The sequence below is a fragment of the Galeopterus variegatus genome, unplaced genomic scaffold, assembly GCF_000696425.1.
Source record: "Galeopterus variegatus unplaced genomic scaffold, G_variegatus-3.0.2 Scaffold360, whole genome shotgun sequence".
In the NCBI taxonomy this organism is placed as follows: Eukaryota; Metazoa; Chordata; class Mammalia; order Dermoptera; family Cynocephalidae; genus Galeopterus; species Galeopterus variegatus.
The window spans coordinates 109012-125597 of NW_007726471.1; the positions used below are offsets into that span (position 1 = coordinate 109012).

Consider the following 16586-nt stretch of genomic DNA (forward strand, 5'->3'; position numbering starts at 1 on the left):
AACCCTCGGTGTTGCTCCCGCGCCTCGCTCAGCCAGTGAGCGGGAACCGGTCTGTATGTGGGATCCGAACCCTCGGGCGGGAGTACCGCCACGCTTCCCAAGCGGGGCACTATCCAGTGCGCCACCGGGCCGGCCCCCCACCCTTTTTTTTTAGTATATTACCCACACTGTTCTGTAGCTTTAAATAAACTTTTTATTTTAGAATATAATTAGTTTTATGTAAAAGTTGCAAAGATACAACAGAGAGTTCCCAAATACCCCACACTTGGTTTCCCTTATTGTTAGCATCTTACATTAGTATGGTGTATTTGACACAGTTAATGAACCAATGTTAATTCAGTATTAGTACCTAAAATCCATACCCTATTCAGATATCTTAGTTTCTACCTAATGTCCTTTTTTTGTTCCAGATCCCATCCAGGACACCACATTATATTTAGTCACCACATCTCCTTAAGATCCTCTTGACTGTGATAGTTTCTCAGACTTTCATGGTTATTGATGACTTTGGCAGCTTTTGTTTTTGTTCTGGCAGCTGGCCAGTACAGGGATCCGAACCCTTGACTTTGGTGTTATAACACATGACCTCGACAGTCTGGAGGAGTACTTGTCAGGTATTTTCTAGAGTGTCTCTCAATTGGGATTTGTCTGCTGTTTTTCTCACGATTAGACGGGGGTTATGAGTTTGGGGGAGGAAGGTCACAGAGGTAGAGTATAATTTTTGTCACACCATATCAAGGTCAACATGAACTAGCACTTGATATTGGCCTTGGTCATCTGGCTGAGGTACTGTTTGTCACGTTTCTCCAATGTAATGTTACTCTGTTTTCCCCTTCCTATACCGCACTTTTTGGAAGGAAGTCAGTATGCACAGCCCACACTTAAGGAGTGGGGAGTTATGTCGCACCTCCTTTAGGGCGCAGCAGTTACATAAATTATTTGGAATTCTTCTGCATGGGATATTTGTTTATTCTCCTCCATTTACTTATTTATTCAATCATTTATTTATATCAGTATAGATTCAAAGATATTTACTTTATACATCGGATTATTATTTCATTGCATAAATTGTTCCAGCTTTGACCATTGGGAGCTCCTTCAGTTGGATCCTTTGTCCCTTTGACACAGCCTATCATTGTGACTTTATGGAGCACTTCTTTACTTTCTGGAGCCACAAGATACTCCTATGTATTTCCTGCCCTAGTACACATTCATCCATTTCTCTAGAGAGTCTTGGGTTTTTTTATTGCAGAATGTGCACCTTGCTTTTTTCATATAAATATGCCTTTAAGATCTTTCCATACGAGTACATTTTTTTTGAAAAATGTCCTCATTTTTTAAAGCTGCAAAGTATTCCATTGCATGGCTGGACCGTAATTTATGGTCTCCTATTTAAATATGGGTTCCAATCTTTTACTGTAACTAACAATACTGCAACAAAAACCTTGCACATATATCATTCCATACATGTGGAAGTATATTTGTAAAATAAATTCCTAGAAGCAGATTTGTTGGTTCAAAAGGCAATGCAATTGCATTTTTTTATACATATTGCCAATTGCCTTCTGTATGGTTATACCAAATTATACTCCTTCTGGTCATATAGATGATGCCTACTTTCATACAGCTTTGTCAACCCGTTCGGCAAAACTTGTGGATTTTTGCCAATCTAATAAGTGAATAATTGTATCTCCATGTAGTATTAATTTGCATTTCTCTTGAGTCCTCTGTGTTTCCTTTTCTAACAAATGTCTGTTCATATCCTTTGGCCATTTCTCTCTCAGGTTGTTTTTCTATTTTGTAACTGTTGTTGGAACTCTTTATATATTAGAGAAACTCAGCTCTTTATCTTGGATTCTAGTTTGTCACTGGCTTTTGACTTCTCTTATACTCTCCTTTACCAGTCAAATGTCTTTATTTTTATGTAATCAAATTTAGCAATCTGTTATGGCATATGGTATGTGGGTTAGGGCCAAATCCTCTCCCCTGCTTTTCTTTTTCAAAGTGTTCTTGGCTATTTTGAACTTCAATTGTTTAAGAAAAAAAAGATAAAACAAAAAACCTGTTGTTACCTGTCTGAACCACACGTTCATCGCAGCTTTATTTACAATAGCCAAAATATGGAACCAAGCTAAATGTCCATCGACAACCTAAGTGTCCATCAACGGACAACTGGATAAGGAAAGCGTTGTATATATGCACAATGGAATACTACTCAGCCATAAAAAGAAAAGTGATATTCTGCCGTTTGCAGCAACATGGATGAGTCTGGAGAAAATTAGGTTAAGTGAAATAAGCCAGACACAAAAAGAGAAATACTACTTGTTTTCATTCATAACTGAGTGCTAAGAAAGAAGGAAAGAAAGATAGATAAGAAAGAAAGAAAGAAAAAGGAAGGAAGAAAGAGAAAGAGAAAAAGAAAAAGACCACAATAATACGTTGAACTTTCAGAAGGAGAGAATAAACCTAAGGATACTAGAGATGGGGGGAGGACAGGAGGAGGGTTGGGGAGTTATAGGTCGGGTGGAGGGCATGGGGAAAGATTACGATTTGTAATGATGAATATGCTAATAATAACTTTTAAAAAGAAAAAAGATAAAACAAAAAACCTGCTATTATGTGTCTGAGCTACACCTTGCAGTAATCTGAAAGGACACAGGAGGGCAGGCATCCCTAAAAGAGACTGTGACTAGCTCCACACTCCTGGTCCCTCAGGATTGGCTCTTTCGCACCCCTTGGGTGGAGGGGACCATCCACGCTGGAGGCAAAGGTAACTGGCTACAGAGGCCTGGGGACCTCCTGGACCAGCATGTGGAGGTAGCTGGAGTTGGTGGATGTTTAAATCAGTATTCATTCATTCATTCCATAAGTAAGTACTGAGTAAACACCATGTGCCAAGCACTGTTCTAGACCCTGGACAGAGGACACAACAGACACAACCTCCACCACCACCATCAGCAGCAGCAGCAGCAGCAGCAACAGCATGGAATTCATGTTCTATTGGGAAAACTGACAATAAACAAGATAAACAAACTAACCTATCAGTTAATGCCAAACACTAAGAAGAAAGCAAACTAGGATGGGGGTAGGAAGCTTCAGGAATGGGGGAATGGGGGAATGGGTGGGAATATTGGAGTGAGCAGGACTGAAGCCATGTTGGGATCTAGAACCACATGGGCTGTAGGCAAATTTTAAAAGGACAGTTTTCTTCTTGGCATGCATTTTTCTGAGTTCCCTCTTTTCCCACAGTTATTTGATATTTTGAACCTTGGTTATAGGGCAAGATGACATTATTTGTAAATAATGTAAAGTTAAATGTAAAGTTGCTTTCCAGCCTTCCTGAAGCTGCAAACTCTCAACAAGGCATGTACTATCCAGCAGGACCCTAAGGACGGGAGCAGAAACCAGATGGCGTCTTGGCGAGACTTTGCACCTGAGACTTTGCATGAAGCCCTCGCTGCTCACATTCCCCTTGCTCCTGCTTTTCATTTCCCATGTTCCATTCCCTAGCCCCCTCTTTAAAAACCCCTCAGTAAATCTGAGTCTTTGAGATGACTTTAGTCTGGCCACTCTCCTTCAGGTTTACCAGAAAGATGGGTGAGCCCAACACCTCTCCTCAGGTCACCGGTATTCTTCAATAAAAGCTGACTTCCATTTTCACCAACATTTGACTTTGAGTGGTTTGTTTTTAAAAGGGGGCAGGCAGCTGGACCCGCACCCTGTGAAAGGAGTGTCTGCTCTTTTTTTTTTTTTAAAAGACGATCGGTAAGGGGATCTTAACCCTTGACTTGGTGTTGTCAGCACCACACTCTCCCGAGTGAGCCACAGGCCGGCCCAGAAGTATCTGCTCTTTTGAAGGATGAGCAGAGGACACCTCTGACGAAGAGACACTGGGGATGGGGACTGCGTTCACTATTGGGATCAGCCCTCACTCATCAGTCTCAACTGGGGCAGGAAGAGCACATGGTTCCCCCTATGAAGTAGTTCATTGTTACAGAATGGTCAGTTAAGAAGCAAAACCCGGGCCGGCCCGGTGGCGCACTCTGTAGAGTGCGGCGCCTGAGAGCGTGGCGGGAGCCGCCGAGGGTTCGGATCCCATATAGAGACCGGTCCGCTCACTGGTTGAGCGCGGTGCGGGCGTGACACCGAGGGTTGCGATCCTGTTACCGGTCACGAAAAAAGACAAAAAGAAAAAAAAAAAAAAAGCATAACCCAATGAATTTAAGTATTTTATAAGATATATCACAAAGGGGAGGAGTATTCAATAAGAGGTGTTGAAATAAAAACTAGTTAGTAATTTTGAGAGAAAACTACACATTGATTCCTATTTGATTCCATGGATAAAACGATTGATTTTTAAAAACCAATTTATGGAAAAATTAGAAGAAAGCAAATCTTTTTTTTTTTTTTTTTTTTTTTTTTTTTTTTTTTTTCCTCGCTCAGCCAGTGAGCGGGAACCGGTCTGTATATGGGATCCGAACCCTCGGGCGGGAGCGCTGCCGCGCTTCCCAAGCGGCGCACCATCCAGTGCGCCACCGGGCCGGCCCAGCAAATCATTTTTAAATTGTGCAAGAGATTCTTTTTCCAAGCATAGAAACAATATGAGGAATAATAAAGAAAAAGATAATCAGATTTGGTTTCTTTGGGGGTAAAAACCACAGCAAGAAAGAGAAGTGAGGGCCTTCACTTTTTCTGAATGTGTCTTTTGACACTGTTACTACCAGCAGGTTACTTTTGATATTAAAAACAATGCAGGGGCCGGCCTGTGGCTCACTCGGGAGAGTGCGGTGCTGATAACACCAAGGCCACGGGTTCGGATCCCATATAGGGATGGCCGGTTGCTCACTGGGTGAGCGTGGTGCTGACAACACCAAGTCAAGGGTTAAGATCCCCTTACCGGTCATCTTTTAAAGAAAAAAAAAATGCAAATATAACAAATGAAAATAATATAAATAAATAAATAGGTGGCAAAACCAGCCAAAATGAAAAAAAAAAAAAAAAAAACAATGTACTGGGAAGAAATCTTGGCTTGTCAACATAGAAGACTACTTAACTAAAATTCAAAATTTTGTGTCCCAAATACCTTTGATTACATAAAAATTTACATTTTCAGTGTGTCAAAAAAATTGTAAGAGCAAACAACACATATGATGATGGAAGGGTAATGACCTCACAGAAATTGCTTTAAAAAAAAACTCCACCAATATAGACAAAGGATCTGAAGAAATAATTCACAACAGAAGAATTTAAGCTAGAAGAGTTAGTGGGAAAGGGTCATTAATAATCAAAAACATTCGAAGTAAAACAAGAATAAGGAATCATGTAACTACACGATTTACAAAAATATCAATACCTGATATTGGTGAAAGGTCATTCATTGGGGGGTCTGACCTTTCTGGAAAGCAATTTGACAACTTACATGGAGAATCATAAAAATGTTTTTATCACCTGACCCACAAATCCTGTTTGAGGAATCCAAGTATAATGCAAAAGAAATAAAAAGTTAGATGCCATAGAGATGTTTCTGCAATCATTATTTATAGTGGAAAAGTCAGGACCAACTTAAATATCCAGCAGTTGGAGAGCTGCTAAGTAAAGTGTGATGGGGTCAGTGGACCACAACTGGCATTGAACATGGGTAACAGAAAAACTGCATAGCAACATTTGATACCTGGGCTGGGTAGATTTCACCAGACTGGAGTCGGGATTCTGGTGTCTTGATGGACAAAAACAAGTAAGTGTCCCCCGCTTTCCAAAATTCTGCCTTAGAGTGAACTCTTTCTAGCTGGAGGTGCTACTATACATCTGGGAAAAACTGGGAGGGAGTAAAGAAAAGTCATTGCTTTAGTAGGAATTGGGGATTAGGAACACCTTTTTTCTCTATATTTTGATGAATTGTGTTATATTCTTTTTACAATAATTTTAAATATTGTAGTTATTTCCGCGATAAGCAATTACCCTGTACTGGCCAGCCACCATAAAAAAAGAAAGAAGGAAAGAAGGAAGGAAGGAAGGAAGGAAGGAAGGAAAGAAATGATCCCTTTCTAATTTAAACATAGATGTCTATCATCTAGTGACATCATAGCTGTCATAATGTTGTAGTGCAATTACTATATTTAAAAAATAAATTGAGTGTAGCCTGAGTGTACAGTGTTTAGAAAGTCTACAGTGTGCACAATAGTGTCCTAAACCTTCACCTTCACTCACCGCTCACTCACTCACTTACTCAGAGCAGCTTCTAGTCCTGCAAGCTCCAGTCATGGTAAGTGCTCTATACAGGGGAACCATTATTTTTTATACTGTATTTTTACAGCACCTTTTCTATGTTTAGATATGTTTAGATACACAAATGCATAGCATTGTGTAGTACTTGCCTACAATACTCAATACAGTAACATGCTATACAGGTTTGTAGCCTGGGAGCATATAGCCTAGGTGTGTAGTAGCTATCCCACCTAGGTTTGTGTAAGTACACTCTATGATGTTTGTACAATGACAAAACCGCCAAAGACACATGACTGTAATAGTACCTATAGATAGGAAACAGAGGCCTAGGGAGGTCAAAGCTGATTGCCCAAGGTTATTCAATTTGTAAATGGTAGTGCCAGGGCTCAAAGCCAGGTTGTCTAATGCCAAATGTATCGTTTAACAGGAAAAAAATGAACTAAGATTAGTAATGTAAAAAATTATTACAAAGACCCAATGCATAAACGAGCAGAGAACACAAGCAGATAATTCAGTTAGGAGGAACTGCAGGCCTAGAACTGCAGGCCTGGTTTCTAATCTTGTTCCAGCTAGAACTTTATTTGACTCTCCTAAGTGCTGACAGCTCCCCTGGTCCTGGCCCCCACCCCAACCCCAAAGGCCTGTAGTGCGTTTCTCCCTGCTGGGCTTCATCAATGTGGTCATGGAAGACTTTGCAAAGGTGACCCCCTCCAGTCCAGGCCCCCACACTTACATGATCGGCCACATTGGTGCAGCCTCCTGCGTGGATGAGGGCCCGGGACACGTCCTCAGAGCCGCCGAGGGCCGCGTAGTGGAGGCAGCTCATCTTTTTCTAGGGGAAATAGGCATCAATGCAATGTCACAAGGACCCCTCCTAGCGGCTTTACAAAGCACTTAGGGATTCATTATTCCATTTGAGTCTCACAACACCTCTGGGATTATTATCCCCATTAAACCCTGAGGCTGGAGAAAATGACTTGTCCAGACCAGGAGACTAATAAAAATAACTCACTATGGTCTCAGCCTTTACTGCACCTCATATCACAAACTCCAGAAGGTTGACCAAAGCCTGACAAATTGCTTGGCTTGTAAACTCACACAGATTATAGACCCCGAAGAGGTGGTTTTCCAAGCAGGAGTCTGGCAGGGCCAGAATGGTGGGCTTGATCTCAGTGGGCCTGCTACGCACTCTCCTTCAGCCAAAGCCCACCCCAGCCCGATAATCATCTTGCACAGGATCCACACCAAGCAGGCCCCACTAGGTGAACTACTGTCCCAGTCTGCCCAGGGCTAAGGAGTCCCTGTGACATGGGACTTGCAGTTTTAAAATCAGGACAGTATAGGGCAATCCAGGACAAAACGGCCACCCTACCAAAGTCCCAACTCAGTGAGTGCATTGGGTAGGTGGGCTCAGTCCACCTCCCAATGGGAAATGCAGTCACTTTGGGTGTGCCCCCTCCTCAGAGACCCTACTGCATGGTAGGACAGGGGTGGGAGTGTTTAAATGGAATGTGGCCTCTGCCAGAAACCTCGAGCCAAGGCTAGAGAGAGCCCAGGGCCCAAGGCCCAGTGCAGTGGGCAACTCCAACCCCACCGGTGGCTGGACTCGACCTCCCGAGTCTCTGAATTCCTACCTCTGTGACTATGAGGAAGGTGACCATGTCATTTTGCTTCTCCCCTCTCCCCCACCCCAGGACCTAGTACTGTGCTAGGCATAGAGAAAGGGCCTTGCTGACCAAAGAGCGACATCATGCCAATGCAAGGGCATTAGTTGGGTCCCCCTCTCTTTGGGCCTTTGTGTCCCTTTACCCACCCTCCTGAGGTGGTAATTCCCACACCCTCCAGGGGAGTTGTTCAAAGTAAGTGTTTGGTGACTATAAAGCATTATTCACATTTAGGGGAGCTTAACAGTGATATTATTGAATTTACATTTGCCATTTTGCTATTTATTTATTTATTTTTTTTTATTTTTCAAAGATGACCAGTAAAGGGATCCTAACCCTTGACTTGGTGTCATCAGCACCACGCTCTCCCAAGTGAGCCACGGGCCGGCCCTTTATTTTCTAAATGTCTTTTTTGTTCTTCTGTTTCTCGTTGACTGCCTTCTTTTGTGCTAACTTTGTTTTTACTTTTTCTTGTCTTCATTTTATGCCAAATTTACTCCCAGGCCATACATTTCTGTTTCTTTCACTTTTTTCTGGGAGAGCTTTTATTTCTGTACAAGCTCCTCTTCCGGGTGAGGTACAGTTTGTTCCTTTGCAGGAAGACTCACCTCATCGGCCGGGGCGCTCACGTGTGCGTTCATCTAACTGTGAGCCCTGCAAGTGCGGTGGCGCGTCCTGGGTGCTTTGTTCCCCTGGATGTGATCAACGGCCAGAGAGTCTGCATCTAAACCCCTAAGTTCATCGTTACTCTCTGCATTTTTAAGCAGGTGCAGCAAAAATTCAGCACTCTTTTTGGGCCACCAACCCGTGTGTGGTCCCACTGTTTGGCCTGGACACCCCTACCAACTCCACTGGGGTAGGGAGGGAATGGCACACGTTGCTTCAGTAAGGTGACATCTTTCAGATACTTAGGGGCTTTTCAGATATGCCCACCCTTGATGGCCTGGGCAGTTTTGTGGATGTTCTTACAGCAAACACAAAGATTTTGACATTCTGTTTTGCATGATTTTCTTGGGGTTTCTGGGTCAAGTGAACATTGAACCATTTTCAGGCATCACCTCAGGCCACTTCTGGGAAGAGGAAGAGCGGTGGCTGCTGGGAGAATGCACGAGACCTCGACCTCTCCCCAGAGTCCCAGCCAAAGCTAGCTACATGCTCTTTAGTGTACCCTTGTAATTCCTCTGTTTTTAACTATGTTTTTGCTATTATTTATATTTTATTATTTATTATTAATATTTTTCTATACTATTGACATTTAGAGCAAACAGAGAATTCCAGACCCTGATGCCATTCAACCAGCCAAGATAGATTATTTATCACTGATTTAAAAATAAAAAGCACCAACTTCCCACCTAAAGAAAGGCTACAGCCCTCCTTTCCAGGTCCCAGAGGAGAATTTCTACCAGCAGCACTGAGGAGTATAATAGTGAGGGAGGGAAGAGGCCTGTCCCAGGGTCACAGCCCAGGCCCCAGCTCCTTGGGCTGCTGTGGTCACGGCACAGGTGGGCCTCCATGTCAGGGACACCCCCATCAGTGGGCAGGAGCTCTGGAGCCAGGGGAACAGGCTCTGGGGGCTCAGCTTTGCTTCTTTCCAGCTTGTGACCCCAAGAAAGTCCTCTCTAAGCTTCAGCTTTCTCATCTGTAAAATGGATGAAATTTTCCTGAGGTAGTAGTAATAAAGGGGCTTTGTGACCTATCGGGAGCCCAACAGTGAGAGGACTCTGACAGGTGCGGAGCCCCTATGGTGTCCCGGGCACTGTGCTAGTTAGTCCTCACAGCGATGGTAAACAGTAGGTATATATCGTCTCATTTTATAGTTGGGAAACAAGTCTCAGAGAGGTTAAGTCACGTGCCCGAGGTCAAAGGACGCAGCAGTGGAAAAGTCAAGATCAGAATGGGCCTGCTGCCTCCAAGCCACTATTCACACATTGTTTAGGAATTGGTGGCCGTCACCACTGACCCGGTTTCAGCGCATCAGCAGAGGGCAGACCTCAGTCCTGGGGGGTCTGGCTACCTGGGTGAGGGCATTCACGCTGCTCCCAGCCCTGAGGAGCAGCTGCACACAGTCGGGGTGGGTCCCTTCAGCAGCCGCATGCAGGGCAGTCAGACCTTCCTGAAACACATGAGCACAGGCATGAGGGCAGCAGGGAGGCTGACCCAGGTGACCCAAGGCCCTGCGGTGGAGGCCTCCCTTGTGGCATGGCTCTAGGGCTCTCTGAGCTCTCCACCGTCCTGCTCCTGGGGACAATGAGCTTGGTTACTTGTGGTCCCCTGAGTGCCGCCCCTGGTGTTCTCACTTTGTGGAGCACGTACGTGGTACGTGCACTCCCTGCTCCACATCTCTGCTCGTGTTCTCTTCCCCTTCAAGCCGCCGCCACCCCTGCTGTCCGTCTATTCCCTCTTACTCCAGGAAGCCGTCCTGGACCACCCCGGCCATGGTGACTTCTCCCTTCTTTGAACAACACGATGTGTGTCACTCCTTGGTAATCAATCCATCACGCCTAGCACCCCCACCCACCACCCCCACGCTGCTGCTTCTCCTTTCCCGGTGGACTGTCAGTCTGTCCGAGAACATGCCCTCAGCTTCCTGGCTTCAGGTCCTCTACCAGGGGAAAGTCAGACTGCACCATGAGCCAGCCCATGGGAGGTCCGCGAAGGCAGGGAGCAGGCAACTATCATGCCTCTCTGCATCCCCCAAGCAGTGACTCACAGCATTCTGCTCCTCCAGGTCCAGCCTGATGTCCACAAGTCGCTGCAGCACCGCCACATGACCCCGGCCAGCAGCCAAATGAAGGGCCGTGTTCCCCTCCTGCAGGACGAAGGGCTCCTAAGGGGCCGGCAGAGCACAGAGCCCCAGAATCACAGACCCAGAGACCCACTAGAGACACTCTTCGTTTTACAGACACGGAAGCTGAGGCCCAGAGAGGGGAACTGACACGCCCAGGGTCTCAGAGGACATCTGTGATGAGCTGCAGCCCTGCATGCTGGCGAATACCACCTTGTCCCTGAGAACTGTGCCAAAACTGCCACCAGGAGCACTTACGAGGGCCAAGTCCTGGTCTCTCTTTCCTTATACAGTCCTGTGTCTCTCAACAATGTGGATGTGGTCTGAGAAATGCATCATTAGGCACTTTCATCATTGTGAGAACATCACAGAGTACACTTACACAACCCAGATGGTATAGCCTACTGCACACCTAGGCTACATGGGACAGCCATTATAATCTTACGGGACCACCGTCACATACGTGGTCCCTCATTGACCGAAACATCATAATGCAGCTCATGACTGTACTTCAAGGCATTCACATTTCACATTAATCAGACTACTTTGAACCAAAGGTAGTTCTTAAAGTAGTTCTTAAAATAGCTAAAAACATACCCCTGTGATGATAAATCTACACATATATTAAACAGCCATAGCTATCTTATGGATCAAAGATGAAACATTTAAATTTCCTTTATGGGGCCGGCCCATGACTCACTTGGGAGACTGTGGTGCTGATAACACCAAGGCCACGGGTTCAGATCCCATATAGGGATGGCCGGTTTGCTCACTGGCTGAGCGAGGTGCTGACAGCACCAAGTCAAGGGTTAAGATCCCCTTACCGGTCATCTTTAAAAAATAAATAAATAAATAAATTTTCTTTATGATCATCATAATATTATATGAATAAATAATAGTTAAGTTTAAGTTTTCTCGCGCTGCAGACAGGCACACAGCAGCCGAACAGGCAAGGATAAGCTGTGGGAAATGCAGCCACAGCGTGAAGTCTTTGTGTTCAAAGAGACACAAAGGAAGTGGTGGACTGTGAGGGACTGACCCGTGCCCCAGTTAGCAGGGTGTGGAGACAGTTGCGGGGCTTTCTTCTTCCTTCTGGGTTATGAATATCCATCTCCTGCCTTTGAAGTTGCAGGTGGCATACACAGACATCTAACAGGACAGTCACACTTCCCTGAGGCAGAGCAGGGGGCTCAGAAGCAGGACAGCTGGGTAGAAAGTAGCTTTGGCCTTGGGCCCGGTGCCCTCTCTGCTCCACCTGTGGGGATGCTCTGTGAAGCTCTGACAGCAACACCTGCCACCCTAAGTGGAATTAATCACTCTCTCTGGGCTCTCAAAGCCTCCTAGCATCACAGCCCTTGTGACGTGACCTGTGTCACCATTGGCTCTGACAGGTCTATCCCCCTTAGCAGCACACAGGCATCTAGCAGGAGTCAGACTTCCACTGGCCCGAAGCCTTGAAAAACTTACTGTGCCCACTCTCCGAATGAAAGTCAAAATGAAAACACTTCTAATCTGAAGACACAAATCAGTGATATGCAATTTTAAAAACTTCTTTAGAATTTCTGATTTCAAGATTCTGGGTAGGGCTGGCCGGTTAGTTCAGTTGGTTAGAGCACTGCCTTGTAACACCAAGGTTAAGGGTTTGGATCCCCATGCCAGCCAGCTGCCAAAAAAAAAAAAAAAAAAAAAACTCTGGGTAGATTCATCAAAACTGGATTTTCCCCTTCTCTGCATTTGGTGCTCCTGCTCTCCTGGGGTCCTGAGGTATGGTCACCTTTGCCTCTTGGGTAAGCCTATTCTGGTGGAGCTCTCCTTTCCCCTTTCTGTACTCCCAGTTCCTGGTCCCGTGCCTGGCACAGAGCAGGACCTGCTCAGCCCATGTTTCCAGAATGAAGACAACCAGCCTGATTTGAGACCCAGGCTCCAGACTCAGCCTTTTCATGCCTCAAGGATGAGTGTGGATGAGTTCAGTACAGACGCCCAAAGGGGGTCAGTGCCCCAGGCAGCGTGGTGAAGGGGAGCAGAGGGTTACGCATCAGGGTGCTGGTTCCAAACCCAGCTCTACCATGTCTCACTTTGTGACCTTGGCTAAAGTATCCCTCTCTCTGGGCTTCAGTTTCCATATCTGAAAATGAGATGGCTGAACATGCCCTTGAAGACACCTTCCAGTTTGATGATCTTGTGGCACCTTGTCTGTGAGCTCTCTGTCATTACCTTATACACAGAGCTCCCTCTGTCCTGGCCAAGCACATTAATCAGAAGATTAATAATGGAGTTCATCTTTGTTGGAAGCATCATTTACAATTTGCTGCAATATATTTTGCCTAATGATTCACAGTAGCCCATTGATAGGAGTCATTTGCAGGGTACTCCCCTTGGGCCCCCAGCCCTCACCCCTTTTCAGATTGGTGAAATCCTGCTTGTAAGATCTCCAGTCCGAATGGCCTGCTTCTGCCATGTTGCTCCCATTCTACTTTTGCCATAATCATAGTACAGCACTAAATCACAAAGAAGCCCAAGAACCAGCAGGTGTGTGGCTACCATCCCCCTCCCTCTCCCCACACCCCCAACAACAGACACCCCCAGTGGAAACAATCCTGCTCAAACCACTCCAGGCAGCACTACCAGCCAATCAGACCTGCAATCCTGGCTCCCGCCAGCAGGTCACAGTTCTTTCCTAGGATTGTGGCATGGATTTCCTTGAGTAAGAAACTGTGTCTTGGGCATCTTTGTGCCCCTAACCCATAGCACAGGGCTGGCCCATAGCGTGTGCTATAAAATGCCTGCTAGATAAACATCTGACACACTCTGGTCTTTGGGCCACCTGCCGCTCCAGCACAGCTGGAGTCACAGTAGGCACAGGTAAGGTGCCAGAGCCCAGTAGGTGGCAGGGCTTCTGCACCCTGGCCAGGACCCCAGAGCCTTACGGTCACCGTACCTTGTCTTTGACACTGTGGTCACAGCCAGAGCCTACGAGGAAGTCCAAAGCATCCAGCTGTCCGTGCTCAGCTGCCCTGAGAAATGCCGTCCTTCCCAGCTGGCAGGGAGGAGAAAGAGAGTGAAAATGCACACACTGTAAGTGGGTACACCTGCCCTGCCTGCCTGCCTGCCTCCCTGCCTCGTCTCTGTTTCCCCTACCACTCTGGGTTCGTGGTGGCCTCTCCTGCCCCAGACACTCTCTCCTCCCCTTACCCCTGACATCCTATCTGGAAAGCCTAGACCCAGCTTCCCAAAAAGAGCCACTTGGTGGGGTCCCTTCTCTGCTGAAATCCTTAGGTGGATCCCTGCTGCCTATTGAATAAAGGACAGATTCCTGAGGCTGGGGGTCCAGATCTCCACCCCCTGGCCTTCCCTTCCAGGATTCCAGTTCATCAGAACTCACACACAAAGGGCCCTTTCCCACCTCTAAAGCCCTAGCGATGCTCTCTCTTCCGTTTGGCTCCTCCCCCAACCCCCGCTTTCCAATCTTGCCCACAAATCCACTTCACTCACCGAGTACCACCTCCTCCAGGAAGCAGAAAACAGTGGCTCCCTTCTCTACCCTGTCTAGGTCTGATCAGGGACTCTCCGAGGCAACTGACCATGTTCTGCTTGTATGCTGCTCATTTGTACCCTAACGCCTCTTCCAGACCATCAGCTCCTCTGCCCATAGCTTGAAGGATACACCCAAGGAATGTGGTGAGCCCAGTAGGCAAGAGCACCCCAGAATCCCCAGGCCCAATGGGAAAGATGAATAGCCTTGAAGTGGCTCTCACCTGGTCCACGTGGTCCAGGGCCACATCCTCCAGGTCCTCCATTATGAACGCCAGCACTGGCACGTGGCCTTTTTGGGCTGCGCAGTGCAGTAATGTCAGGCCGTCCTGGAAACAAGCCCAGGGTGGTCCCTGCAGTCTGCGAAGGGAGGCCCTTCTCACACACTGCCTGGCGTGTTTGGGACCCAGAACACAGCTTCCCAGGGAAACAACACTGTAAATGATGATTGGGCCCCTGGGATAACCCACTCTGATGCCTACTCAGCCTCAGAGGGGCTGGTGGGAGTCAGGATGTCAGAATTCACAATTCATCTCTGGCATTCCTCAGCTCTGTGGTCTCGGGCTGGTTACCTCCACCTCTCTGAGTCTCCATTTATGCATAGATCAAATTAGGATAATAATCCCTGGCTACGTCAGTGGGTGGTTGAGAGGACTGGATGGCATCACCTACAGGAAAGTATTTTATAAACTAAAACCTCCATTTATGCATAGATCAAATTAGGATAATAATCCCTGGCTACCTCAGTGGGTGGTTGAGAGGACTGGATGGCATCACCTACAGGAAAGTATTTTATAAACTAAAAAATGATTCAAAACTGTAAGTTGAGGTCATACGACAATAGCAGTCCTCAGAACATCCACACAGATCAGTTAAGAAAGTTCTAGGCAATTGCCTTCCCTGATACAGCTGCAAATGAAGAAGCAGGCAACTAAGTGCCCAGTGTATGTCACTAGGAGGCGACCTCCTCACCTTGCAGGGAAGACTGACAGCATGTGTAGTCTGCAGAGACTAAAGGGAAGTGGCCTGGGTTAGGGGGTGTGGGGGAGGCAGGAAGAAGGTCTCTTGAGCCTAGAAACAATATTTAAATGAGGGAGGCTTGCAAGTCCTGTTTGTGACCCAGAGCTTCTATCCCTGCCTTGCATTGAGGTCAGATTATCTGGAACACTATTTTTCAAATAGTAGATTGCAACCCATCAATGGGTCATAAAAATCAATAGAACATAGTCACCACTGCAGAGCGGAGCCAAGCAGATCTGCTGGAGGAGCACAGTTACCGGACGGGCTAGGTCTACGGTTACTCTACTTTTTTTTATCAGGGCAAGCTGCGTTCCATGGCAGGGAACTTTTGGCAGAGCTCCTGCTATTTGCAATGGATTTTAAATAAAACAAGATCTGTTGAAGGAGCAACAAGAGGACTCAAAGCTTCTCTCAGAAGAAGAGTATTGGAAATTACAAATATTTTTTACAAATGTTATTCAGGCATTAGATGAACATCTTAAATCAAGACAAGTTATTGCCACTGCTACAGTCTATTTCAAGAGATTCTACGCCAGATATTCTCTGAAAAGTGCAGATCCTGTATTTATGGCTCCTATATGCGTGTTTTGGGCATCCAAAGTAGAAGAATTTGGAGTAGTCTCAAGTACAAGACTGATTTCTGCTGCCACTTCTATATTAAAAACTAGATTTTCATATGCCTTTCCAAAGGAATTTCCTTATAAGATGGATCATATAGTAGAATGTGAATTTTCTCTTTTAGGACTAGTGGATTGTTGCTTGATAGTGTATCATCCTTACAGATCTTTGCTCCAGTGTGTGCAGGACATGGGCCAAGAAGAAATGTTGTTTCCCTTTGAATGGAGGACAGTGAATGATCCCTGCAGTATGGATCTTTGCCTGCTGTATCCTCCTTTCATGACAGCTTTAGCTGGCCTACATGCAGCCTGTGTCGTACAGCAGAAAGATGCCAGACAGTGGTTTGAGCTTTCTGTGCATATGGAAAAGATCTGGGAAATAATCAGGGTTATTTTCAAACTATAGGAGCAGTGGAAGAATTTTGATAAGAGAAAAGAGATGGCAACTACTTTTATTACATGCGTGTTTTGGGCATCCAAAGTAGAAGAATTTGGAGTAGTCTCAAGTACAAGACTGATTTCTGCTGCCACTTCTGTATTAAAAACTAGATTTTCATATGCCTTTCCAAAGGAATTTCCTTATAAGATGAATCATATAGTAGAATGTGAATTTTCTCTTTTAGGACTAGTGGATTGTTGCTTGATAGTGTATCATCCTTATAGACATTTGCTCCAGTGTGTGCAGGACATGGGCCAAGAAGACATGTTGTTTCCCTTTGAATGGAGGACAGTGAATGATCCCTG

At 45.8% G+C, this 16586-nt stretch overlaps 1 protein-coding gene across 1 annotated transcript in view; it reads right to left on the minus strand.

The window, feature by feature from the left end:
* Positions 1-16586, minus strand: part of ANKDD1A (ankyrin repeat and death domain containing 1A) — a 40426-nt gene that overhangs the window by 12661 nt on the left and 11179 nt on the right. Inside the window, exons 4-8 of the mRNA XM_008567963.1 lie at positions 14430-14534; positions 13613-13711; positions 10600-10698; positions 9904-10002; positions 6959-7057 (exon numbers count right to left, since the gene is read on the minus strand). Coding sequence (XP_008566185.1) covers positions 6959-7057; positions 9904-10002; positions 10600-10698; positions 13613-13711; positions 14430-14534 — 501 coding nt within the window. The remainder of the gene's footprint in view (positions 1-6958; positions 7058-9903; positions 10003-10599; positions 10699-13612; positions 13712-14429; positions 14535-16586) is intronic.